The sequence below is a fragment of the Engystomops pustulosus genome, chromosome 6 (assembly GCF_040894005.1).
Source record: "Engystomops pustulosus chromosome 6, aEngPut4.maternal, whole genome shotgun sequence".
In the NCBI taxonomy this organism is placed as follows: domain Eukaryota; kingdom Metazoa; phylum Chordata; class Amphibia; order Anura; family Leptodactylidae; genus Engystomops; species Engystomops pustulosus.
In genome coordinates this window covers 85,941,294-85,966,806 of record NC_092416.1, presented here as the reverse complement: position 1 = coordinate 85,966,806, position 25,513 = coordinate 85,941,294, and the positions used below count along the sequence as shown (strand labels likewise).

General features: G+C 41.7%; 1 protein-coding gene, 1 long non-coding RNA gene and 9 other non-coding genes across 11 annotated transcripts in view; 1 reads left to right on the top strand and 10 right to left on the bottom strand.

Annotated features, from left to right (window-relative positions):
- Nucleotides 1–10,975, top strand: part of LOC140063922 (trans-1,2-dihydrobenzene-1,2-diol dehydrogenase-like) — a 45,806-nt gene extending 34,831 nt beyond the window's left edge. Inside the window, exons 5-8 of the mRNA XM_072110205.1 lie at nt 828–1,080; nt 8,135–8,259; nt 8,962–9,112; nt 10,728–10,975. Of these exons, the coding sequence (XP_071966306.1) occupies nt 828–1,080; nt 8,135–8,259; nt 8,962–9,112; nt 10,728–10,816 (618 nt within the window). The 3' untranslated portion in view covers nt 10,817–10,975. The remainder of the gene's footprint in view (nt 1–827; nt 1,081–8,134; nt 8,260–8,961; nt 9,113–10,727) is intronic.
- Nucleotides 10,976–16,175: 5,200 nt separating this feature from the next.
- On the bottom strand, nt 16,176–25,051 carry LOC140063921 (uncharacterized). The gene is made up of 10 exons (XR_011847663.1): nt 24,957–25,051; nt 23,382–23,424; nt 23,169–23,219; nt 22,368–22,414; nt 22,123–22,176; nt 20,009–20,032; nt 19,782–19,829; nt 17,992–18,050; nt 16,497–16,527; nt 16,176–16,318 (listed from the first exon to the last, which is right to left on the bottom strand). It is a non-coding gene; the product is annotated as an uncharacterized lncRNA (long non-coding RNA).
- On the bottom strand, nt 16,383–16,458 carry LOC140066576 (small nucleolar RNA SNORD34). Its single transcript, XR_011848416.1, has one exon. It is a non-coding gene; the product is annotated as a small nucleolar RNA SNORD34 (small nucleolar RNA).
- LOC140066590 (small nucleolar RNA SNORD50) lies at nt 17,698–17,766 on the bottom strand. Its single transcript, XR_011848429.1, has one exon. It is a non-coding gene; the product is annotated as a small nucleolar RNA SNORD50 (small nucleolar RNA).
- LOC140066586 (small nucleolar RNA SNORD35) lies at nt 18,110–18,193 on the bottom strand. Its single transcript, XR_011848426.1, has one exon. It is a non-coding gene; the product is annotated as a small nucleolar RNA SNORD35 (small nucleolar RNA).
- LOC140066581 (small nucleolar RNA SNORD35) lies at nt 19,886–19,970 on the bottom strand. Its single transcript, XR_011848420.1, has one exon. It is a non-coding gene; the product is annotated as a small nucleolar RNA SNORD35 (small nucleolar RNA).
- On the bottom strand, nt 20,357–20,425 carry LOC140066593 (small nucleolar RNA SNORD50). Its single transcript, XR_011848432.1, has one exon. It is a non-coding gene; the product is annotated as a small nucleolar RNA SNORD50 (small nucleolar RNA).
- On the bottom strand, nt 22,234–22,320 carry LOC140066579 (small nucleolar RNA SNORD35). The gene has a single exon (XR_011848418.1). It is a non-coding gene; the product is annotated as a small nucleolar RNA SNORD35 (small nucleolar RNA).
- LOC140066591 (small nucleolar RNA SNORD50) lies at nt 22,976–23,049 on the bottom strand. Its single transcript, XR_011848430.1, has one exon. It is a non-coding gene; the product is annotated as a small nucleolar RNA SNORD50 (small nucleolar RNA).
- Nucleotides 23,267–23,350, bottom strand: LOC140066583 (small nucleolar RNA SNORD35). Its single transcript, XR_011848423.1, has one exon. It is a non-coding gene; the product is annotated as a small nucleolar RNA SNORD35 (small nucleolar RNA).
- Nucleotides 23,624–23,686, bottom strand: LOC140066596 (small nucleolar RNA SNORD50). Its single transcript, XR_011848435.1, has one exon. It is a non-coding gene; the product is annotated as a small nucleolar RNA SNORD50 (small nucleolar RNA).
- Nucleotides 25,052–25,513: the final 462 nt, after the last annotated feature.

Sequence of the window (25,513 nt, the reverse complement as noted above, 5' to 3'; positions counted from 1 at the left end):
TCCGTCTGCGTCCGGGAATCAGGCAGTAACCTATATGCCCCTGCTTTCGCTATTCTACTTATGTTCATGTTGTGTATTCATTCAGAAATGGAAAAATGTAAGGCTCTGTTTATCTCTGCTTTAATAAAAAAAAGTTCTGATAAAAAAAACCCAAAACATATGGCCTTGTAGGTGAAGTTCACCACATACTGTTTTAAATTAAAGGGAACCTGTCGGGGTGATTTGGGAAACTAAAACTACACTTAATTAGTGGTTAAGTGTCCCAAATTACCCTTTAGCTAGCCCCTTTTTGTGCTTGCGTTGATTTATAAAGAATAAAAATCACCATTTCAGACAAATTTTACTACATCTCAAAATTATAAATCAGACAGTTTTACTACCCAAATTAGTTACTAATTAACATTTCCCATTTGTCTGCTTTTCCGTATTTTAGATTTGAATCTATTGGGGATCATTTTTGTTTTGAGCAAGTTTGAAATATATAATATATAAACCCCCAAATGAGTCACCCCATTTTCAAATCTACTCCCCTCAAACTATTAGAGTTGTTTGATATCACGTTCCCCATAAAGTGACCAATCTCTTTAATTGCCCTGCATCTTACTGGACCTCATGGCCATGGTGAACCTACCCTGAATATTTGCATTCACGTGGAAATAAAGATGAAGAAAGGTTAGTTTTGTTATGCAGGGCACTTACCAGGTAATATATTTAGTGTGACCAGGGAACTAACCGTGTTCCTTTAAAGAACAGCACATCACAGACATACCACAGCTATTTCCACTTGAAAGTAAGTTCTGCATTGTGGTATTTCTCCCAATAAATAGGCCTTCTGGAGCCGCTTTTTTCCAGTCTATGAAAAGATTCGTTCCCTTCTGCAACAGAATGCAATTGGAGAGGTTAAAATTGTACGGGCAGAGTTTGGTGCAAACTTGCTTAGTGTTCCACGGGTTGTGGAACAGGAACTTGGTGGAGGAGCAGTTTTGGACATTGGTTGCTACACCATACAGTTTGCCTCAATGGTCTTTAATGGAGAAAAGCCAGAGTCTGTGACTGCCAAAGGATTTCTGCATGACAATGGTAAGATTAGCGTGCAATCCAAGATTTTCATGAAAATTAGAGTTTGTCATTTTTGTTTTCATGTTAATAGATGATAAACAATAGTCTATGGGTCCATGGAGAAAAATAAACCTGACTGTCAGTTATTTACTGTAATGGTGCTATGGAACCATGTGTTCAAATTAGTTTGACTTCAAATTAATGTGATGTGAAAAAAACAAAACAGATGCCATATGGACATAAAAAAACCAGATGCGGTTGTAAAACAAACAAAATACAAAACATATCCATTACATAAACCCTTCGTTCACTAGGACGTAATAGTACGTCCCTGCTGGAAAAGACTTCCCACACCAGGATGTTCTATTACAGCCCGCTCACGAACGAAGACGACACCAGAAGCAGCAGCTGCCGGCTGTATATTACAGCTGACACCATTCTCTAACAATCGCAGCAAGTGTTAGGGTCAAGCTGGCAACTATGACCATAGCGTGTAAGGTCTTCCCCTAAGGATAGGACGCCTATGCCACTTACTGGGGGATCCGATACTCTTCTGGGCAGCCCTGAGGTGCCTGGTGTTCCTGGCCGTTAGACTGCAAACTGTCTGCACATGTGTGAGGACTGCCAGACAGTTTACACTGCTCTACAATGAATTAGTATTGTAGAGCAGTGTATTGGACTTGAACAAGCAATCAGAGCATCGCTGGTTCATATTTGTATAAGTAAAAAAAAGTTTAAATAAGTTTAAAACATTAAAACAAATAAAAATAAAAGCCCCTAAAATTTCACTTTCCCGTACAAACATTTAATAGAAAACACAAGTACACAACCCCCCCCCCCCCCACACACACACACACACATATTTGGTATTGCTGGGTCTGTAACAATATGTATAATAAAACAGAATCGTTACTGGACCCGCACGGTATGGGGCCGTGTCCTAGAGGCCAAAAAAGGCAGCCCTGAAGGGCTTAATGGACGACCAATGGTCATGTCTGTATGAATTAGCCCTAACTTTCGTTTAAAGTAAAAGCAAAAGAACAGTTCTCCCTTGTGGAGATTGGGGAACTTGTTTTTAAAAATATTAAAATTTAATTCCTCCACCTTTCCATAAAACATGAAAAGAAACAAACAAAAGAACTGTCGAATTTCTTGCTCCTTAGAGAGAACACTATAATGTTTGATAATATTTATTTTCACATAGTATTTGTTTTCATTATTATTTCAAAACTATTAAAAATTACCTTAACTGCATTTTTGCTGTTTGCAGTTTTGGCCACCCATAAAAATTTGAATAAAAATTAGTTAAGAGGTCGTACTTCAACGGCATCAATGATAATTACAGCTGTTCCGACTGTAAACATGAACCCATCCATACATGAATCCATACAATAAAGTATAACCAAAAATCTGACAGTGACAGTATAGTGAGATAAAAGATGTAATAACACAAACAGTTAAAATATGTTACCGCCAGCTTAGACGCACAGGGTGGAGCATGTGAGCGGATGTCCGGTCCGCCGCCCCCGCCCCCCGTGCCCTGGCACCTAGACGGCCTCGCTGGGATGCATCATCTCTAGCCTGCACTGGACCCCTAGAGACACATGAGCACCATAGGGAGAGGCACGTGGCAATACGTTTGATCTGCTAACAAGGAGTGGGCTGCAGAGCGAGGAGCACAGACTACCATCGTTTTCTCCTGTGGACGAAGGGCGTTCGTTTTCTTACCTGGTTGGAGCTGTTGGCTGGTTTGCATGTCCCTAAGGGGAGGTGTGGAACCTGGAAGAGGAGCCTGCCCTGGTGGAGCGAATGCCGATGTCTGCATAGAAGTTGAGGAAGTTTCCTGTTGCTATAGCTCGACTGGATGCAGTTAAGTGTCTGCTGAATTCCCTCCTGTTCCTGGGCTATACATCTTCCTAGGAAGCGCCACAGTTGTCGTCTCGGGTATTTACAGCTGGAAGGTGTTAAGTATCTCGCTTTGTGCTAAGCGTTCTTCCTAACCTTCTAATAACTATGTGCCGGCTATTTAACTTTGCTTCATTCTAACGTGACTGTCCTCCCTGTCTGCATGACTTTGCCATTATCACACGGCAGCAGCTGTGAAGTCGCTTACTGTTTGTTGAACCCTACGTTGTTGGCTGGCCGATTTACGCGTTAGGAGGTGACAAGGCTGTTGTTTGCATTTTACATTTGGATTCCACTCTCTGTTCAGTCTTGTGTTATGCACCTCTAACCCTGTTAACACACATGTGTCAGCGTTACAAATCTGCCTCAAGTGCTTTGCTAATGTGACTGCTCTTTATGTTTGAATGTCCATCTCGGCATTGCAAGAAAGTATCTGTGGAACTGTCTAACGCATATTTAACTTTTTTTTGGCTTCAATACCTGGTATAAGGCGCTACAGCTACTGCCATTGGGGTTTTCATATGGAAGCCCTGTATTGTGTTATGTGTTTCTCTTAATCCACTAATCCACAGGTGCTATTGCTTTAAAACTGTCTCCAAGTTTACTAACGTGCTATTGCTTTAAAACTGTCTCCAAGTTTACTAACGTGCTATAGCTTTAAAACTGTCTCCAAGTTTACTAACGTGCTATAGCTTTAAAACTGTCTCCAAGTTTACTAACGTGCTATAGCTTTAAAACTGTCTCCAAGTTTACTAACGTGCTATAGCTTTAAAACTGTCTCCAAGTTTACTAACGTGCTATAGCTTTAAAACTGTCTCCAAGTTTACTAACGTGCTACAGCTTTAAAACTGTCTCCAAGTTTACTAACGTGCTATAGCTTTAAAACTGTCTCCAAGTTTACTAACGTGCTATAGCTTTAAAACTGTCTCCAAGTTTACTAACGTGCTATTGTTTTAAAACTGTCTCTAAGTTTACTAACGAGACTGCTTTTGCTTAAATGCATGTCTAATCTTCGCATGCTTCCTGTCTTCATATTGGTTATAGGGAGCGGTTGCTATTCCTACAGGGTTCTATAATTGGAAGCCACTAACTGTTCTGTATAGTCGTACTGTTTATTTATGTGATTGATCCTCCTGCCGACTATCGTGGTATCAGAGGAAACATGCCAAATAATAAGAAACTGGTAAAAGGGGGGGCGAGTACCATGGCTACTACCCCAAAAGAGCAAAGAAAAGCCGCAGAAAAGGCTAGGGAAAATGCTAAATCTAAATTGAATAAATACGCCCTTTCCCCGAAAATTCCACAGCAGAGCAGGCTTTCCCTGGGGGGAAGTGAGAAGGTGAATGAGGATAAGGAGGATGGGTCCCAGGCTGGTCTATCTGCCCACTCTGATGAATCATTGGGAGAGATAACGTCAGATACTTCAGTGAATAACATCTCTGCAGTTAGTATGGCTGAGACCATACCGGGGAAAGATAGTAATGGTCATAGCCCCTTAAGTAATCGTCAAGAAAAAATACAGGGGAAACAACATACAGATATTCCATCCTTAAACCAGATCTATGAAGCAATCTTGAATTGTAGGGGTGACATTAGGATGCTAACAACAGAGGTCACACAGGTGAACAAGGAAGTGTCTCAACTCAGGATCGATATTTCAAAAATGGGGCAGCGGTTGGATGAGGCGGAAGGTCGAATCTCTGACGTTGAGGATAAACTTGTAAAAGTAGAGACAGAAATTAAATATTTAAAATCTGAATTGACGATACAAAACAAAAAAATAGTGGACCTAGAAAATCGGTCCAGACGTGCAAATATCCGATGTATGGGTTTCCCGGAAAAATCGGAGGGTGGAGATGTTGTTTCTTTTATGCAAGAATGGTTAAAAACAACTTTAGGCCCCGAAATTGCTTCTTTTCCATCCTTCATCGAGAGGGCTCATAGAATCCCCAGCCGCAATCCTATCCCGGGGGGCCTTTCTAGACCAATTTTGATAAAATTATTTTCCTCGAGAGATAGAGACATGATTATGCGCAAGGCCCGGGAAAAAGGGAAAATAGAGTACAATGGGCAAACCATTCGTCTGTTTCCAGACTTCGCTAAGGAGACGAGAAATAGGCGTAAAGATTTTTTTGAAGTAAAGCAAAAACTACGCCAAGCTGGTATCCAGTATTCTATGCTGTTCCCGGCTAAATTAAGGGTTATGTGGAAAGAAAAAAGTGTGTTCTTTGAGGATCCAGATGATGCACTGGAATGGTTTATAAGAAGATGATGTGTCATTATTAGTTGATGAATAAGCTGGAGATGACCGGCGAGGTCGTTGGGGTGTCGGTATGGGGGGGAGGGAGGGATGATGCGAGGTTTAGAGGTTAGGGCTGCCCCGAGGTCTTTGGTTTTGGGACGGTCCCTTGGCCATCTGGAGGTTGGGAGAGGTGAAGGGTGGGTTTGGGCGGGGGGGGAGGGGGGGTGGGGAGGGGGGGTGGGTGGCCATATCTCTAGAGTATTCACACAGTTTTTTGTTTTGTTTTGTTTTGTTTTTTTTTCTTTTTCTCTTTTTCTTTTTCTCCTTTCTCTCCCCTCTTCCTGCTGCATTTTATTGGTGGTCAGCTCTCGGTTCGAGTGGTCAGTCCCCCTAATAAGTTTTGGTCGACTTGAGAGCACTGAATGAAAGTTTTGTCATGGAATATTAGGGGGCTGGGCCCCAGGAACAAACAAGTTGCGATTTTTGATTTGATCAATAAACACCGTCCTGATATTGTTGCATTACAGGAAACCCATTTGACCACTGAATCAGCGGTCAAAATTGGAAAAAAATGGATTGGATGGATGTATCATTCTTTTTTCTCCTCATATTCGAGAGGGGTAACATTAATTTTTCGGCGGGATTTGGAGTACCAGGAGATTCAAGTAAAGGTGGATCCCGAGGGGAAATACATCTTTGTGTATTGTATTATAGAGGGTAAATCATGGGTTATTGGTAATATATATGTCCCACCCCCATTTTCCACAGGCGTAATAGTAGAATTTTTCACCTTTTGCACAAAGATGGGAGGATTATACACGCTATTAATAGGGGACTTCAACACAATTTTGGACATAGAGGCGGATGTTGCACAGTTGGGGCCGGCTAAGCGTTCCTATCACAAACCTCATATGCTTAAAAATTTATTGGAGTCATTCGGATGGTATGAGACATGGCGGGAATTAAATAAAGGAAAAAGGGGTTTTTCATATTTCTCTAAAACTCACAATGTTTTTTCACGGTTAGATATGGCACTCATTAATGCTAGTACTTTGTCCCTCTGCACGTCATGCACTTATGGGACTAGAGGGGTCTCTGATCATACACCTTTAATATGTAATTTTAATTTAGGGAAAAAGATAAATACTAGGTGGTTTAAAATCACCCCATCATGGATAAACACATTAGGGAAAAGTGATTGGGTGGTAAATCAAATTAATGAATTTTTTTTGTTTAATAAGGGGATCTCCCCATTAGATTTAGTATGGGACACGGCCAAGTCTTTTATTAGAGGTATATTTAAGGCACAAATACTTAGGCATAAGAAGGAAACACAGAAAGATACACAGGTTTTGGAAAATAAAATACAATTACTTGAGGAAAAATATATGTCAGACCCCTCGGAACAAAATAGAATCAATTGGGAAGAAACACAAAATTTACATTCTGACCTTATCCAGGCCCAAGTAAATAAGAAAATGGGGGACCATGCCAGAAAGGGTTATATAGAAGCCAACCTCCCTGGGAGAATGTTAGCAAATTTAATTAAAGAGGAGAAAAAGCGGGTGATAATTAAATCTATAGAGGGGTCAGGAAATGGGACTCTCCATCGGCCGGAAGACATCCAGAAGGCCTTTGTGGAATATTATGAGGAACTTTTTGAGTCCAAGAGTACAATGACGGGCGATCAGTTAAGGAAATATCTTTCGCAGATTCCATTACCGCACCTATCAGGGGAGGAGAGAGCACTGTTGGAGGCCCCTATAACCCATGAGGAAATATTGAAAGTCCTCTCACACACGGCGCGGGGCAGCTCCCCCGGTTTGGACGGGATCCCGTTTGAACTGTACGAGTTATATAAAGATGAACTAATATCCCATTTATTGGAAGTATGGAATCACGCGATTACCAAGAGGGAGCTTCCTCCATCCATGAGGGAAGCCCTCATAACTTTGATCCCAAAAATAGGGAAAGACAGTAATAAGCTGGACTCATATCGGCCAATCTCCCTGATCAACACAGATAATAAGCTGTTCGCTAAACTATTGGCTGAGAGACTGAAGAGATGTATTAGGAGTGTGGTCCACGTGGACCAGTGTGGCTTTATGCCGGGCTGCTCCACGATGGACAATCTTAGGAGACTGTTTCTTAATCTCCAGTTGATAACTAAAAAGAAAAAAAAGAAGAAAAAAAAAAAAAAAAAAAAAAAAAAAATATGTTACCGCCATAATCGTACTGGCTCAAAGAATAAAGGAAAGTGTTATTTAGACTGCACAGTGAAAGCCTTGAAAACCAAAGCAAATACCAAAACCATGTTTTTTGACAATGCCACCAAATTTGGAAATTCGTTTCATTTTCTCATTACAGTGCTCAGACATCTACCATCATAAATCTAGGAAACGGCAACATTTTATTTCCAGGAATGGACGAAATTGTTTATAAAATTCTTTATAAAAATATGCAGATGAGCCACGGGCTCTGGCTACGTCACCGGAGCACCTCTAGGCTCCGTCCTCTGATTATTTATACACGCCCCACTCTGTACTTTGCGGCCGAGTCGTGCCACTTGATTGTGATGTCACCGGATGTCTATGGTTGTGACAGATGAGACCAGGTTGCATAGAGTGGGGGTGTGCATAAATAATCAGATGGCGGAGCTCGGAGGTCTGCAGCTCATCTGACAACTTTGGCCATTCCTAGAGATAAGACGCTGCCATCCCCTAAAGTAGAGAATGGGCAAGTAAGTTTGGACAGTCTACCATTAAAACAGAAATGCAAAATAGGGAAAAGATCTAGTTCTTCTACTGTTTAAAATGCAAGAAATGTATCAATGGCTGATGCTAACTGAAAAATCTAGTGCTCTGTAAAACTGTCTAGTCTAAACTGTAACACCCATGATGAAGCTTCATGTTTTAATAAAATTATTAGGTGTTGCAGAAGCGGCAACGGTTATACTGCAGTATCCTGGGAACCGGCAGGCTATTCTGACCTGCACTATGGCGACGGAATTGCCAAATCAAGCAGTTATCTCTGGCACCAAAGGAATAATTCAGGTATCTATCCAGCTGTAGATTAAACAATAGAAAAATGTCATTCTTGTTATGGATAAATCGGTTAATTTTTTAACTTGCAGCCTTGTATTCATTCTTGTGAAAACTATTAATAATTTGTGTACTATATTTATATTAACTAGTGGTCAAAATAAGCAATGTCCCAAACCATATTCAGAACCTATGCCCACAAACCCCAACAATACTTATCCTAAGCATAAAAAAGATGTGTACGAGAAACCATAAAAATCTCAAAATACAACTTCTCACCAACCTGTATCATGTAAACCACCAATGTGCCCTAATCTTCCCGAAAGCCCACAATGCCCACACTAAGGACAAATGGTACTCAATTTAACGGGGTTGTTTGAGACATTTCATTATTTTTTGGCTAACCAACGTGTGAAAAAATAAAATAGAAGTAAAAGGTACACAAATCTTTTCCAATTCCTGCACCGTTTCATGCGTCTGCCGCAGCCAAATAAACAGTTGATATTACCGTTGCAGCTCAACAGTGTCGCCCTCTACGATTGATGTCCCTTTAGACAACCACATTTTGTTAAAATGTTTCTCATAAGATAAATTCTTTCAGCTGATGTGTTTCCAGTTGGTATTAATAATGATTAAGAATCTAGACCCCTTTCTGAAAATAGCCTTGGCCAGAATTTTACATGCATATTCTTAAATTCATACAATTCTCTCTAGATACCTTCTTACATGTGGTCACCAACATCCCTAATAGTAAATGGAAAAGAAACTAAATACACCCTGCCTCCAACTACGAAACATCTCTGCTTTAATAACAGCACCGGACTGAGCTATGAAGCAGAACATGTGCGCCAGTGTCTGCTGAAAGGTAATGGGAACCCACCTCTTAATACAATTTCAAATGGCACAAAAAACAGAGTAGACAATTAAGAGTGTGGTTGGACTTTGCTGGTGGAGGAAGGGGTAGCCCACACTATTACTTCAAATAAGTAAAGGTTATATTAAAAATATAGAATACAGCTGCGCTGTCCTAGTAAAATAAATGATAGCTAACGTGGTACATGTGATGAAGCATGAAAACTTCCAGATAGTAATTGTATCCAGTCCAGTTTTTATTTACTATATACTTTTTTCATCTAGATTAGGATGTACATTTAGATAAATACACACTTTTTATATTGTTGAGGGCATCAGATGAGTTTTTGCTCAGGGAATCTCCCCGAGGTACACAATGGATACCAGCAATGTTTGCAGTTACCAAATCCTATATAAAAAGGATCGTTATGGTGTGGCACACAAACCTCTCATTCCTGACGAAGAAAGCCGTGACTTTGGACAACCCGCAGATTGAGTGACTCCAACGGAACTGTTTAGCGGGTTGCAGCCACCGGCCGGGGCTGCTCCGCATTATTGCTGACTTATTCAAAGTGTACCACTTGTAGAACCTCAGCTATATAGCAATTTCTTGGGTGCAGAAACCTCTTTGGACCATTCAGGTGAATAACAGGAATTTGGACTGGATACAATTACCATCTGGAAGTTTCATGCTCCATCACAGGTACCACGTTAGCTAGCATTTATATTACTAGAACAGTGAAGGTGTATTCTATATTTTTAACCCACCTCTTGTCCATTTACTGGCTGCTCTGAGTGCAAATAACTTAGAAATTGAAGCTGAAGATAAGCTGCCACAAGTTTGAGGTCCCTAAAGCAGCAGCATGTCTCTACAATACTGAGGCAGGGGGCCCAAAACAGCATATTTTAGGACCTCCTATGCCAAATATCCACAATGAAAAGTAGAATTCTCTCTTCTCCATATAGCCTTATTCTCACTAGATTGGGTTGTAAAATTAGGTTGTGTATATTAAAACTCAATATTGAAGTGAACAGGGCTTAGCTGAAATTGCTCCAAAACTGGACAATGACAGCACCCATGTTTTCATTCTGTACATCATCTAAAGTTTTCCTACTTTAGACACTCATGTGAGTTTATCAGTGCCTCTACGCCAGTTTTGTGGGCAGCCTACTCTGCCAAGGCCACAGAGCGCCAGCATATATCTCTACAAGGTGTCTAATGGTTGAGGCCTTAAGCAATCACAAACCAAGAACAGCAAGAGATTTATGTAAATTGTGCAGTTTTGGGGTTACTGTTTTATTCACTTCCAAGGGACTTCTCAGACACTTCCCATATAAGTAAATAGAACGGTGGTCAAACGTGTACATAGAGCATCTGAAAGTCTCCATTCTCCTGAGCACTGGATGACCATAAACTGAATTGTTAAAAAGGAAGTCCACAGGCACCACCATTCCATCTGAAAATAGGGAAGATATTTCTGTTTTCCACTAATTCTGAGATGTTTGTGAAATGATACATGGGTCACCCACGTTTATATATAGATGTGAGACAAAATTCACGTCTCACTTAAAAAGTTAATATAAATGTTTGCAGCTTCCCCAGTTAACCTATTTATGACTTCTTTCAGGACTGAAAGAAAGCCCAATAATGAGCTTAGCTGAGAGTGAGCTGCTGGCCAGTATCATGCAGGAGGTTCATATTCAACTTGGCATCTAGAAGGAGTGAATGACAGAAGCTAGACATGACTATATGTACTGCGTATATTGAAGATGTGTCATTGTAAGGTTCACTCATGGATCAAGTTCTCATGAAGTCTTAACATACAAGGCTTATTTGATCAATCGTGACAGAATAAATATTAACACCAATCAGAAACAGTGGTCCCTCTTATGCTTCATTTCATACATGCACAGAAAGCAGCTAGCTGGCATCTAGCAACACAATGAGTGGGGAGGAATTAGGCAGACAACTTGCCTGGATCACAAATTAAGGAGCAGGTACTATTCTGTGTGTTGTGGGCCGAGGCAGTCTTTCCGTTTTGCAACCACTAAGTGAGGAAGGCCAAGTAACTCCTAATCAATCCAATTAGGCACAGTTAGTTGAAGAGCCTTTTCATCCAGGCAGGTGCATTAAACCAAAACCCCCGGTGAAGTAACATGTAGTCAAAAGAATGGCAATTCTAAATAAAATCCAAGAGTTTATTCGCATGTAGTAATAGCCCACGTTTCCGGTTAATAATCATTACTAACACTAATACATGCAGAAATTGTATTTAACACACAAATGGACCACACATGGTTCAGCAACAATATTACATATCCTGACAAACAATTTAACAGCAAAAGACAAAAATGTCAAATTAGAAAGTTATTCAAGTGGATATCAAGTATTAAGCTTCTAAATACAAGCTCTTCATTTCCACCACATATAGGATGATCAACTCATCCTGACATCCCATACCTTTCATTTACAAGGGGTGATAACCATGTATACAAGTTTACATCATTGTGACAGATCATGCAGGTTATGTCATAGAATGTACATGTTTATTAAATGTTTTGCATGTACCATTTGTAACATTAAAATTTGTTAGGGAGAATATTTGACAAGAAAAAAAAAACACTAGGATGTCAGAAGTGTCAAAACATTTTGTTGAGAAACATTCACACAAGTTAGCAACCCTCCGTCTAAGTAAGAGTTAAACAGCCTATACATGGGGGAGATTGGGAGAAGCTTGCAAGAATGTGAATTGTATTTTGAAACTTCATATCCACTCTGAATGAATTTTAGAAATCTAATAGTTGTATGCGAGAAACTTTTTTTGTAAGTTCTCACTGTTGGGATATTGTTATTGGATCATGATCGGTCCAATTGTGTTTTCTTGTATCGTTAGCCATGATTAAAGGGATTATATTCTGTAAAAAATAAACCTCCAATTCACCATTAACAAAAATACAGCATTTCATAGATTTAATTCCAAATTTATCAGTCCTGGTGTTAACAATTTTGGTTGCCTGTGGATCCGACTGTAAATCTTTTGACTATGGTCGGATTCATAAATAGATTCTGTTGTCTGCACACTGCAGCTCTGTCTCCCCCCTGAATTACAAAACTAACTCAGACCCTTCCTGCCAGCAGGTAGCAGTGTGCAAAGATTCTTGTTGTAGAGCTGACCGCTATAGGGGAGTTAGCAGAGCTGAGTAATTTTTGTTGTATATCCATCTCTTTTCTATGTGCCAGATACTACCTGTAGTCCAAAGTTCAGAAGCAACATACGAGTAGATAAACTGCTGTGTAACCTAAGCACATCGTCAGCTCACAGCATTTCATAGCACAGAGGAATCATGACATGCCTGCTTGGAGTCCGTCCACACAGGAACTCGTTTACACTGACCATTGCTGATTTAAAAAAAAAAAAAACCCATTTACTCCCTTTATAGATGGTATTGGCAATGTCCTGACATGAATTTAGAGGTCTCAAACAGGACACCACCTAGTCCAACCCCCCCCCCCCCCCAAAAACAAATAAACAGATAGTGACATTAGTCAAGAGGTTCAAACAGACCCACTAGCCCTGCATGTCATCCCAAATGACAAGGCCTTGAATTGAAAATGAAGTATTTTTCCCCCCGGGGAACGAACTGTGAATCTGAGATATTTTTGCTGATCCTGACAGATAGGGACGTGATAGTATGCGTCTTTCAGATCTATAGTACATAAAAGATAATTTTGACCTATTAGGGGGGTTGCTGACTTTATCGATTCCATTTTGAAGTGTTTGTATTTTATAAACCTGTTTAATTTTTTCAGATTTATAATTAGACGGTAAGACCCATTGGGTTTTTTTTAACCAAAAATAGAGGGGAATAAAATCCTTCCCCTATTTCTGTCTCCGGGACTGGAACAATCACATCCATTTGAAGTAACTGTTGGATGTTGGTCCAGAGATGGAGAATTTGTTTTTCTGGAAGTTTTGGTGGGATCTGAAAATGTTGTGGGGGAATATGGAGAAACTCTACCCTGTAACCTGACTGGATGGTCTGGAGTATCCAAGGGTTTGGGCAGATTTTTTCCCATTCGAGCCCGAAATGGGAAAGTCTCCCTCCCACCTGCAAGTCATTGTTTTCTCTGTTTGTGGTCGGGGTTAGAGAAAAACCCACAGCCTGCCCCTCCTTTTGCGTAGCTCCATCTCCCTGTTTTTCCTTTGCCTCTAAAGGGAGTTTTCTCTTCCCTGGAAGTACGAAAGGGAAAGGAGGGTTTTTTAGGGGGAAGTCTATTAACCGGAAACCCCTTTTTTCTGTCTGCAGCTTTCTCTAGTATAGAGTCTAATTCGCTGCCAAACAAAAATTCACCCTGGTAGGGTATACCACAAAGCATAGACTTAGATTTTGTATCACCACCCCACTGTTTTAACCAGAGAGATCTCCGGACAGAGTTGGTCAAGGCCGCCTCTTTGGCCGAAAATCTTAGAGCCTCCGCCGAAGCATCCGCTAGAAATGCTGTGGCGGATTTGAGGAGGGGTAAAGACTCTATAATGGATTCTCTTGAGGTCTTATTTACAAGGTGGGATTCTAATTCTGATAACCAGAAATATAGAGTCCTGGCGACAAAAGTGGAGGCAATGTTGTCTTTAAATATTAAAACCGTCTCCCAAGCCCTCTTTAGCAAGGCATCAGATTTACGATCAAGGGGGTCTTTTAATTGGGCACTATCTTCAAATGGGAGATCTGTTTTTTTAACCTTAGCGACCTGAATGTCAACTTTAGGTATTTCGTCCCATAGTGTATTATCCTCAAATTGCAACCCGTTTCGGAATTCTTTGGGGATTGAAATTCTTTTTTCTGGTTCTTTCCACTCTGATAACACTAAATCTTTTAATGTGTCGACTACTGGAAAGAAACTTTTCTTTATATATTTAAGTCCCCCAAAGAGGTCATTCTGAACTGAAGTGGGTTCTGACACATCTATTTCTAATGTGTTTCTCAGGGCTTTTAATAAGTTGTCTAGATCTTCGGACGCAAACAAGTATTTTGTGTGCCCCTGATCCTTAGAATGTACCTCCTCTAAGTCTTCTTCCAATCTTTCATTCATAGAACAGGAAGGAAAATCTGAATCCTGATCAGAAGAGGATGACTGAATATATCTAGGTTTTTTCCTAGGTGGTTCGGGTAAGTGAGGAGCAATAGAGCAGGATACTTCCTCCTTTATTGCGGACCTAATTTCGTCCATTAATGACAATCTTTCCTCCTTTAGAATTTTAGCTAGACAGTCTGGACACTTTCTATAATCCTCGGATAATTTAGAATTACACAAGCCACATCTTTTAGAGGGTTTTTTTAAGGGGTTTCTCTCTTTCTTTAGAGGAGGTGTTTTTGTTTCCATCCACTCGGTTGTGGAGGCGGAACTCAGCAAAAAATAAAAGAAAAAGTAAAAATATCTTGTGTCTCCATAAGGTGATTCTCGCATCCTATATCCCGTAGGGACAGGAAGACACTGGTGTTGGGTGCTAGGGAGGAGCTTTTAATCTCTTGCACTTCCTGTCCCTACAGGATTTAGGAGCATCCTCCAGGTGGGGGCCATCATGGAACGTGGTGGAAAAAACTGTCATATTTTGGTGCAACTAGCTGTAATCTTCATCAGGAAGGTATGATATTCGTTATTAGGAAATTAGGTATTATAACATCCTTATTTAGGATAAAATATCTGACCAGCCAGTCATTTGAATGTTTCAGCAGGATGTGGGCCCATAAAAATGCAAGTTCCACGCTATCCAAATTGTAGGTCTGCAATTAAATGGTTGTGCAATTTAAAGGAAACCTACCACTTAGTATGGCAGGGGTAAGCTGTAAGTACCGAGCACCAGCTCAGGGTGAGCTGGTGCCGGTACTTACTTTCGTTAGTGTTAAAACCGCGGTATCGCGGTTTTAACACTTTTTAAACTTAAGGGCGCGGTCCCACGTTGCGTTTGCAAACGCAGACGCAGACCAAACCGCGCCCACCGGGCGGTCCGCGGTCCAATCGCATCGGCGTTTTCAAGAGAAACGCCGATGCGATTGGACCGCGGACCGCCCGGTGGGCGCGGTTTGGTCTGCGTCTGCGTTTGCAAACGCAACGTGGGACCGCGCCCTTAGAGCATTAGACACTTCGGCGCTGCGTGCGCACGATCGTGCGCGCGCCTCCATAGGAAATAGCGGAGATGTTGCGCGCGCACGGTCGCGCGCAGCGCCGAAGCCCCTTCTGCCCTAAAGTTTAAAAAGTGTTTAAAACCGCAAAACCGCGGTTTTAACACTAACGAAAGTAAGTACCGGCACCAGCTCACCCTGAGCTGGTGCTCGGTACTTACAGCTTACCCCTGCCATACTAAGTGGTAGGTTTCCTTTAAACACTTACGGTACATGCCCCAGTGTAGTGCCCTACCAGCACATTCACATCTATGAATCTTTAAATGCACATGTCACAGGAATTAAGTTTAAAGTCGCCAGTAAATTGACATGTTTGTTGCACAATTCTCACCCTGCAGTACATAAACCCAAATGGGGGACATTTACAAATTCTTTGCGCTCTGTACTGCTCTGAAATATTAGGTGGTGCCACAAGGGGAAAAACAAACAACCACACATTTCCACCTGCTCCAACTAAGATAACAATCTTGCATGTTTAGATCAGGCAGCAATTACTAGTCTGGTGGTATTGAAGTGGGCTGGAGGATTGGGCGATTTTCATGCCTTTACCAGAAAGCTGTTGAAGGCATAGTCCCCCCCCCTCTATTGTCATTTAAATAACAGAACTGTAGAGTTTGATCTGGACATTCAGTAACCAATTGGTAGAGAAGTGTTCACACAAGCATTATGAGCTGAATGGCATCTTTACTTGTACCGATACCCTGCATACATGGAATATACTTCTGTTGAGAAGGTTCCCATTGCAAGACATTTGTGCTATAAGAACCAAATGAATCTCAGCCTAGTTTTATAACAAACACCTAGTCATCCAAGGTAACTGAGATAAGATGTCCCAATTTTATTTGGCCTGTAAACACATCACCCATTTTGAGAGGAAAGAGACAGACAACATGTTACAGTATTACATTTTATTCAACCTCAGCAGGTGACAGAAATAGAAGAAGTACTGAATACAAAGGTGTTCTCAGCTCTATCCATGTACTGGCTTGCTGCATTGACACATAATCCAGATGTACAATTGCTTCAGTCCAAAATCCTGTTGAAGTAGAATTACAAGTTAGATGAAAACACTTGGCTACTTCTCTCCTACCACTAGTAGAGTCTGTCTCAGTGTAGAAGGTTGTTCTCACAGAAAGTCAAGCAATGTAGGTAAAATACAAAGCATCATTGACAGACCATACAAGTTATTGTACAAGTTAACTGCTGTAACTTACCTGGTTTGGCAGGTTTCTTAATCCAAGTAAACTATAAAAAAAAAAAAGTAGAAAATAGTGATTCAACAGCTGTCAAGATTTTTTTTTTTATCATGGGATGCACTTTACAAACCCTTCTTGAACAAGACATTGCTCTTCAGCTTCAAACAGTTGGTGCTCTAGAGCAGTTTGATGCAATATTGTACAGCATCCCTACTTGGGGTGGATGTGGAAACTGCAGTGATGGGTGTACACGAAGAGCTTATAATGCAGTTCAAGAGAGAAAAGCTGTGCCATTAAGATATCCCAACTATCTTGAAGGCTAAACAATGATGATGATCTACCAACACTTAACAAATCCACTGTTAATGTCCTGCTCCAACTGTTATGACAGGGAGACAATCCAAAAATGCCAAATCGTTCAGCAAAATAAACATGCTGAAGAATGGCCCTCCTTAGCAAGGTTTCCGGGAGACTAGTCATGTGAACTGTTCAAAAAGGTGCTGTTCCTGCATCCAGAGAGCTATAACTCTAGATCTTGTTCCTCTGAAAGGAGAATCTGTCATATGAACCGAAAATTGTGTTTCTAGGTGACAGGGAACCAGAGACATTTACACTGTTTAGTGATATACACAAAAATCACATAACTTAAGTTAGTATCTTTATTTCAGACCAAGCTCCAGTATTTACACTGGAGCTGTGGATGATTATTTTACTGTGCAGCAAATACAGTGCACATTTAAAAATTACTTGTTCCTAATTAGCTTGGTTTATGAATACTTTGTTTTTCTGTTTAGGTTACCATTGTGCATGGGAGCAAGCATGTTCCCTTTGACAAATACACATGTGGGGCATTTATAAATCCAGGCAAATGTTAAGATGTGCATAAACCTTACAAAATGTAGAATTTTTATGCAATTGGCATTTTATCATTTGCAAATGAATTCAAAAGTTACATATACATTGTAGATGGGGCTTTCTGAAAAGTAAAATTGACAGAATAGGAGCCTTTAAAAATAGAAAAGGCACACCGTTAAACACAAGTTTGGACTACAACCAAATATTGCATAGTTTAAGCACTTTGTGTAGTGGTATATATAAATCTGCTCATTGTTTTAAGATCCCAATTGCATTCCAGAACAAGCACAGACTTCCTGCTAGCCAATGGAGTGTAAATCTAAAAAGGGATATACAATCAATTTATGTTTGAACAATTTGTTAGAACTCAGCTGTCAGATCTGTAATAAAGTGTCATCATACACTCAGGTTTGGGATAGACTCCTCATAGTTCATATTAGGCACGTGTTATGCATGTAATCTACAGGGAAGATCAAGAGTGTCAGATAAAAACTGACAACTGAGCTGTAATTGGCTGCCTTGAGAACTAAAGTTTTGCTCCGACACTTCCTAGAACACAGGGGAAGAGTAATTTTAGAGTAATCACATGCTGCTAAAGTATGAAATTAAGGGTTATCAAGGAACAGACCACAGAGGAGTGAGATAGCATTTAACATACCCGAGTATCCTTGCCTCCCAAAAGTAGGCAGTTTGCAAAATCTTTTACCATTCCAAGACCTAGAAGTAAAACCAAAAGTCAGCTGCCATTCAACAAGCAACTCAAACACTACATTGCAGCGCAGGCATCAGCAATGCCAATCGGCATCATCGTCAGCGCCTCCTCAGAGACTTGGAAGACCATCGTGATTAAGACATTTGCGTTCAAGCTATAGAACCGATTCCACCCCTTCCTGCTCAAGTAGAGTCAAAATTACCTTAAGCATTCCCCTTCCAAATGTATTCAAAATACAGTTAAATGGAACCTACCATCACAGATTTACCTATAAAAGGTAGATTGGGTGGTAGGTGCATCTATAGGACACGAGGATAGCCCTTTTAAGGGCTAATCCTCATGCCCCTGCAATCTTTGACTAACTTGATTCCCTAATGTGTAAAATTTTCTAAAAAGGCTGATGGGGCATGGAGTAGCTGGAGCAGAGGCTACATGGTGTGGCTACTCCATGTCCCAGTAGCCCCTTTGATCCTCTGACCAGAAATCTGCGTGCAGCTCCTCATAGCCTCAGGCTACTGGGGCATGGAGTAGCCAGAGCTCTTTAGAAAACGTACACATTAGAAATTAAAAGTTAGTAAGAGATTGCAGGGATGCGAGGATTACTAATTACCATCACTAATATATATCCCTACAAATATACCTTTATAGGTAGTTCCATGGTGGTAGGTTCCCTATAAACAGTTATAACTCTAGGAATGCAAATGTACATGGTATGTGCATTGGATGGTTTCTATTGATGGCCCTTGAATATAGATCTTTTGCATGGTAGCTCCAGGTTTATACAGGCATATGATTATTAGAAGGGTTAATGAGATTATAGGTTATAATTGAACTATTTAAATGAAACAAGCTTTGGGGGCATCACAAGTGCTGTTCCAGCTCAGTGCCCCCCAAAAGCATTTGTGGTTGCCTTCTTCAGTGCCAAGTCTTGTGCAAGTAGTGAGCATTACTCAGATTTTGGCAGTCATTGGATATGGCTGGTGATAACTTTAAGGGGTTTGTCCATGGAAAAAGGTCTAAAATTTTAATCCACTAGTGTTGTTCACAAACATTGTAACCCCTTCACTTGACAATCACTGAGTTGTACAACTCCAGAGTGTGGGTGGGGATTCTAAGACTCTTCATGATCTGTCTGCTAGGAGATGCTGTGTGCTGATAATGCAGGTACAGGTTATCTACACTTATTTAGCTTCTGAACATTCTAGACCAAAATACAAGACTGCTCAGATAAAGTGACTCAGCTATGCTATATGCTCACAAATAAGCCCTTTGTCTGTAGCTAGTATAGCAAATCTGTGTACAGTGTTCATTGCCAGCAGGAAGCGCCCGTGTATGAGCTGGTCTTTTGAAGCAGGAGGCAGACAGCAATGCAGTGAGAAGACAAGGCAATTCACTAGAATAAGGTTGCCATGAGACCATAATCCAAAGATTTACATCAGATCCTGGTACAACTAATATTATAAACACCAGGTTTACCAGGTTGGAATTATATCTGAAATGCTGCATTTGTCATTCTGAGTATATTTAAGAATCTTTTCTGCATGGTTATACCCTTTTAAATGGGAGAATTTCCATTTAATAACTAATTCATCTTATTTATGGGTTTATTAAACTTGTGCTTATTTTCATGTTTCATGGGAGCTACTCAGCACAATGAATAGTAAATTTAAACCCCTATGGCAGATATACAATAACTATTGGTGGTCCTTAACAGAATTATGTACGTTTCTACATACCTGTAAGTGATCCAGATCAGAACATCATTCAGGACACCTTGTGACAACCTGAAACACAGCCATAATTACAACACGAATTTCATGTCTATGACCTCAGTAACGCACATAGAGCATCAGTAAAGCCAATAGGCATTGTCGTCAGAGCCTCCAAGACTCGGAAGACCATCGTGAGAATGAACATCATGTGCAGTCACATCAGAATCAAGCCATATAATCCACCATCTTACCTCAAATGATGGCTGGGAGCTCATCTGAAAAAAAGAACAAGTTAAATGTATAGATTGAGATTGCATCACCAGTCACAGCTTTCAACTTTGGGGTAGTTTTTCTAAGCAATCTTGAAATTATCTACTTCTAAGAGCTTAGAATGCTAAATATTACAACACATTCTGCTGATAAGAGTCATTAGCCAAGACAGACATTACAATAAGACTGGTCTCTGAATAAGTTAACCATGTGCCTTGTGGCGTCCAGAATGACGCTTCATACGGCAAAGTACAATACGATTCAAGTAAACTAAAGGGCCTTCAAAACCTGCACCCATTAGAACAGTTTTGCATAGTATTGCTACAGTGAACTCAGCTGTCAGATCCATAATAAAGTTGTCATCAGACAGGTCAGGTTCAGGATAAGACTCATAGTTCAAGATGAAAAGCAGGAAACTAGTGTAAGGAAGAAAACGTTCCAGCAACCATATTAGAACCACAAAACGTTTACTACATTAGTGGTTTCTCAAATGCCAGGCTGAAGCCCAAGACTAGGCCTGCACTTGCAGGAAGCTGATGAAAGCAGCCAAGGACAATTAGTGGTGGGGAGGCTGCTGGACATCTTATTAAATAAGCAGTTTTAGTTCCTACCCTAGGCTTATACTCTAGACCAGGGGTAGGGAACCTATGGCTCGGGAGCCAGATGTGGCTCTTTTGTTGGCTGCATCTGGCTCTCGGACATATCTTTAATAAATAGTGATGGCTGCTGTGCGTCTCTTAGACTGATCACTGGACACACGCAGCGATGTTACTGCTTCCCAAGTCCCTTTTATGACCCAGGTGCCATCGCTTCCATCATCTAAGCCTGGGTCAAAGAGAAGAGCGTGGGAGCGATGAGGAACTGGCTGCAGGGAGCGCTGGTAAGTGAATATTCTTTTTTTTTTTTGCTGTGGCTACCTATATACTGGGAGGCATGTGCTGTGGCTACCTATATACTGGGAGGCATGTGCTGTGGCTACCTATATACTGGGAGGCATGTGCTGTGGCTACCTATTTACTTGGGGGCATGTGCTGTGGCTACCTATTTACTAGGAGTATGTGCTTTAGCTACCTATCTACTGGGAGTATTTACTGGGGCTACCCATCTACAGGGAGGCATGTGGTGGGTGTCAGGATTTGGAGTAGTGAACCCCCTGGACCACCGTGGATGATGATGTAAGCAGACACCTGGGACTGGAACATAAGTGGCAACCGGTCTTCACCAGAGCCTGCCGCAGAGCAGGATGGTCTTGCTGCAGCGTGGTACCACCAGGTCGTTCCAAGTCGCGACTTGTCCACGAGGGCAGCCAATGTTGAGGATCACTAGGCAGTCTCGTGGTCAGGAACAGGAAGACAGTCAAGGCAGGTGGCAATGATGCGAGGTCGGCGACGGAGCAAGAGGTCAGGGCTGGCAGCGAAGGAGCACAATCGGGAACAGTTCCGGGGTCACAACGGGAGGTCAACACTTGGGAAGGAAACACTGTGGAAAGCTTTCTCATAGGCATGAAGCACTAAGATCCGTCGGGGAATGCTAGGAGCCGGCGGTCTTTATAGAAACCCGGGAAGTGGGTAGCGGTAATCAGCGGTGCGCTGGCCCTTTAAATCTGCGTTGGCCAGCCGGGACGGAAGCAGGAACGTGGAGAGGTGAGTGAGCTTGGAGAGGGGCGCCACCACAGAGAGGGGCACGGGTGTGCCTGCGATCCGAGACATAGATAGGGACTACCTATCTACTTGGGGGCATGTGCACATTGTAGGGCTCTTACAGAATAACATTTTAAAATTTGTTGCGTTCACGGCTCTCTCAGCCAAAAAGGTTCCTGACCCCTGCTCTAGACCAATTTTCCCACTGTGGTAAAATGAGTTGCCTTGGCTTCAACTTGCATTTACGTGGAATGTATCATTTTGTGAAAAGACCAAAAAGATATTGGCATGTGTGGATATCTTCATTTCTGTAACCCCCTTATCAAAACCTTAAAAGGCACTATAGAAAGGCGCTTTTAAGACCAGGGGCTGCAGTAAATTGGACATTATGTCGGTTAAGGTTGAAGCAGCAGATGTATTATTACCAGATTTTAAGCTCTTCCTGCATACTGTACCTGTGGATGATGTTACTTGACATTAATGCCCCTCTTCAGGTTCTTGCAGGTAACCTAAAACAAAGCTACAGTTACACAGGGGACTTGTCATTCATGACACATTCAGCATCATGTTAGGCATCAGTAAAGCCAGTAGGCATTGTCGTCAGGACCTCAACAAGGCTTGGAAGACCATCGTGAGAATGAACATCACTTGCCCAAGCATTTTGTATCTGCGAATGCAAATTGCATGCTGTACAACTTACCTCTCAAAACCATTCTAAAGATTCAGGTTGTACTGCCAAGGCACTACCTAGATAACAAAAAAACAAACAAAAAACAAAAACCAAGATTATATCAGCTAAACTCAAGCCACCAAACTAAGAGTGAAATCAAACATTGCCATGATTTCAGTCTAGTCCATCTATCAGAGACCATGGCTTTAGCCCAAAAAAAACCACAAAGAGGACCTGTCACCTAAATTTTCGTCACTAGGAGCTGCTTACTAAAGTAAGCAGCTCCTAGTGCTTGATTAAACGCCGCAGTGGTAGAGTGATAGCGTTACCGGAAACCTCCGGCGGGGTACAGTGTAATCATCGGACAGCTTGCAAAGCTGTCTGATGTATTCATGAGGGGGGCGGTCTGAGGCGCTGCCTCTTCCCCGAACCACCCCGCTAGCTCCATAGGCCTAGACAGACCCCAACCCCGCCCCCTCATGAATACGTCGGACAGCTATGCGAGCTGTCCGACAATTACATTGTACCCCGCTGCAGTGTTTGATAGCGTTACGGGAGGTCACTACAGCGTTTGATCAAGCACTAGGAGCTGCTTACTTACTAAATACAAGCTTGTTTTGAGCACTCTAGTAACCATGAACTCAGCCGTCAGATCCGTAATAAGGTTGTCATCAGACAGGTCAGGTTCGGGACAACGGACTCATCATAGTTCAAGCTGTAGACAGGCCTATCTTATCCAACCATTGAGGTTGCAAAAAAAAAAAAAAAAAAAATCACTAATGAGATAATCTTAGTAATTCATAGATAATAAGCTCTTCCTGCATACTGTACCTGTAAGTGATGTTACATGACAATGATGCTCTTCAGGTCACATGACTGAACCTAAAAACCAAAGATACAGTTACACAGGATTTATCACCTCAGCATCATGTTAGGCATCAGTAAAGCCAGTAGGCATTGTCAGGACCTCAATAAGGCTTGGAAGACCATTGTGAGAATGAACATCACCTGCCCTTACATGAGGGGACATAATGAACAGCTTACCTCCACAGCCAGTCTGCATCAGGTTCTGCTGCCATGGCAATGCCTGGATAAAAAAAAAAAACCCAAACATTTCTGCTGAACATCAGTAACAGTAGTATATCGAGTGATAAAGAATTATGCAGGTCATGTAAAGTAACCAAATTTAGAACATGCAAAACACCAGGTACAGAATATATCAATTGTTTCTGTAAAGAACCAGATGTAGTATATAAGCTTGCAGTGAATGCTCTTTTAACCCCATGAACTCAGCAGTCAATAAAGCTGTCATCAGACAGGTCAGGTTCGGGATAGACTCATCATAGTTCAGGGGCTTCATAGGGCACATTATGGAAGGATGGATTGCCCTGACAGCACACACCACGTCACAAGTGACCCATTTTCCCCACAGCTATGGATAGGTGTGGTTTGAGCACAATGTTTATTTCTTCATCGCATGGTAATGTACATTACATCCTCCCAACTATAATTGATACAGAACCTGCAGAGAAATGATAAATATATCTCCTATACGGGAATCTGTATTGGTACACTGATCTACATATACATAGATCAAGAGGAGGAACACAAGGCTGAATTCACACTACTGTTCAATGGGATTTTAAATTGACATGTTAAACCTCAGTTATTTCCTTTTTTAAAAACAGCGTACAGAGGAATAGAGGTTTGAACTTAGACTAAGGACACCATCACTCGCAGGGTGGGCCATTTCTATGGATACACCTAAATAAAATGCAAAAGGTTTGAGATAAGCTTCCTTTGTTGTCCATTAATATGGGAGGAAGAAACTTTTCAAGAAGGGCGTTGACCATGGTGGCCATTCTGGAGCCAACTTTATTTTTTCCAACGGGAAAGTCATGTAACAAACTTATTGAGAATGCCACAGGAAAAACAAGAGCGAGTTTGGCTTTATCGCAACTTTTTTCTGTCACAAGTTCTGTCATAAGTGGTTACAAGTGACCACTTCTAAAAAGGTGTTTAAAGTGCTGCCCAATTTGTTTTGCCCATTCTTCGATCTAAGTGCACTGATCTGGGTCACTCAGTTTGTAAGGATGCTGTGGGCTCTTGCTGTATAAAGCTAGGACTGCTACTGATGTTTCAACATTTGTAAGTTCTCCTGCATCCATTTTTGGCAAATCAGGCACCGAACTCGTTTCAGAAAGTTTGGCAAGCAGATTGCCAACTGTAGAAAGGGAGATGGGTTGTCTTGTAGGGTGTGCTGCATTGCAATCTGCTGCAATGACCGAGGTGCTGCATTCAGACAACACAATTTCTATCCACTTCTCACCTACTGGTCATACTTCACTACTACATGGTATGGCTGCAGACAGAGGTAGTCATACTACACTGCCCCACACTACAACATGGTTGGACATATAACACTGCCCGGCACTGCTGCATGGTGTGGCTGCAGGCAGAGCTTGACATATCATAGCCGTGCATTTCTAGCCAATTAGGATAACCCCCAACCTTAACTTCGCACATCGTGCACAGCATGCAGGGTTATGCACATGACCGGTGTCCCGCATACACAACCTCATCCGCACAGACAGACCACGGAGCCCAGCCCGCACTCACCTCACCGTGGAGCACGCTGCAAGGAAAGAGAACCTCCCACTGCTATGGGGCTGCCTAAAAAGCGTCCACGGGGCGGAAATGAGGTCTTCACCCGGGCAGCGGGCGTGTCTTCTGCGCTTACTGCTATGGGAAGAAGCTCGGACGGGTGCGGCCATGTTTGGAGATTGTGGGCGGTAACTCGGAACTGAGCTCATTCTAAACGCTAGAGGATTAGAGTTCTGCCGTTCATGTCTGTAGTGACTGCCATGTTTGTGAAGGCCAAGCAGCCCTCCGGCCTTTGTATAAGGTGCAGTTTTACAAGTTACATTGCGCCCTATTACCCGCATTCATGAAGCTCATAATACACTGGCTCCAACTCCTCTTACTGGGGATATCTAAGATAAGTCTACTATAATTTGAAGAGTGGTGTTGTTTCAGGAGGTGGAGGGGCTGCATAATTGGTAGGGTTACTGTGGAATGACAAACCTTTAAAAACCAAATATACTGTATCATTGACATGACTATAGACCCAAGTTATCACAAATATTCCAACAGAAGCCGGATGGACGCCACCATAG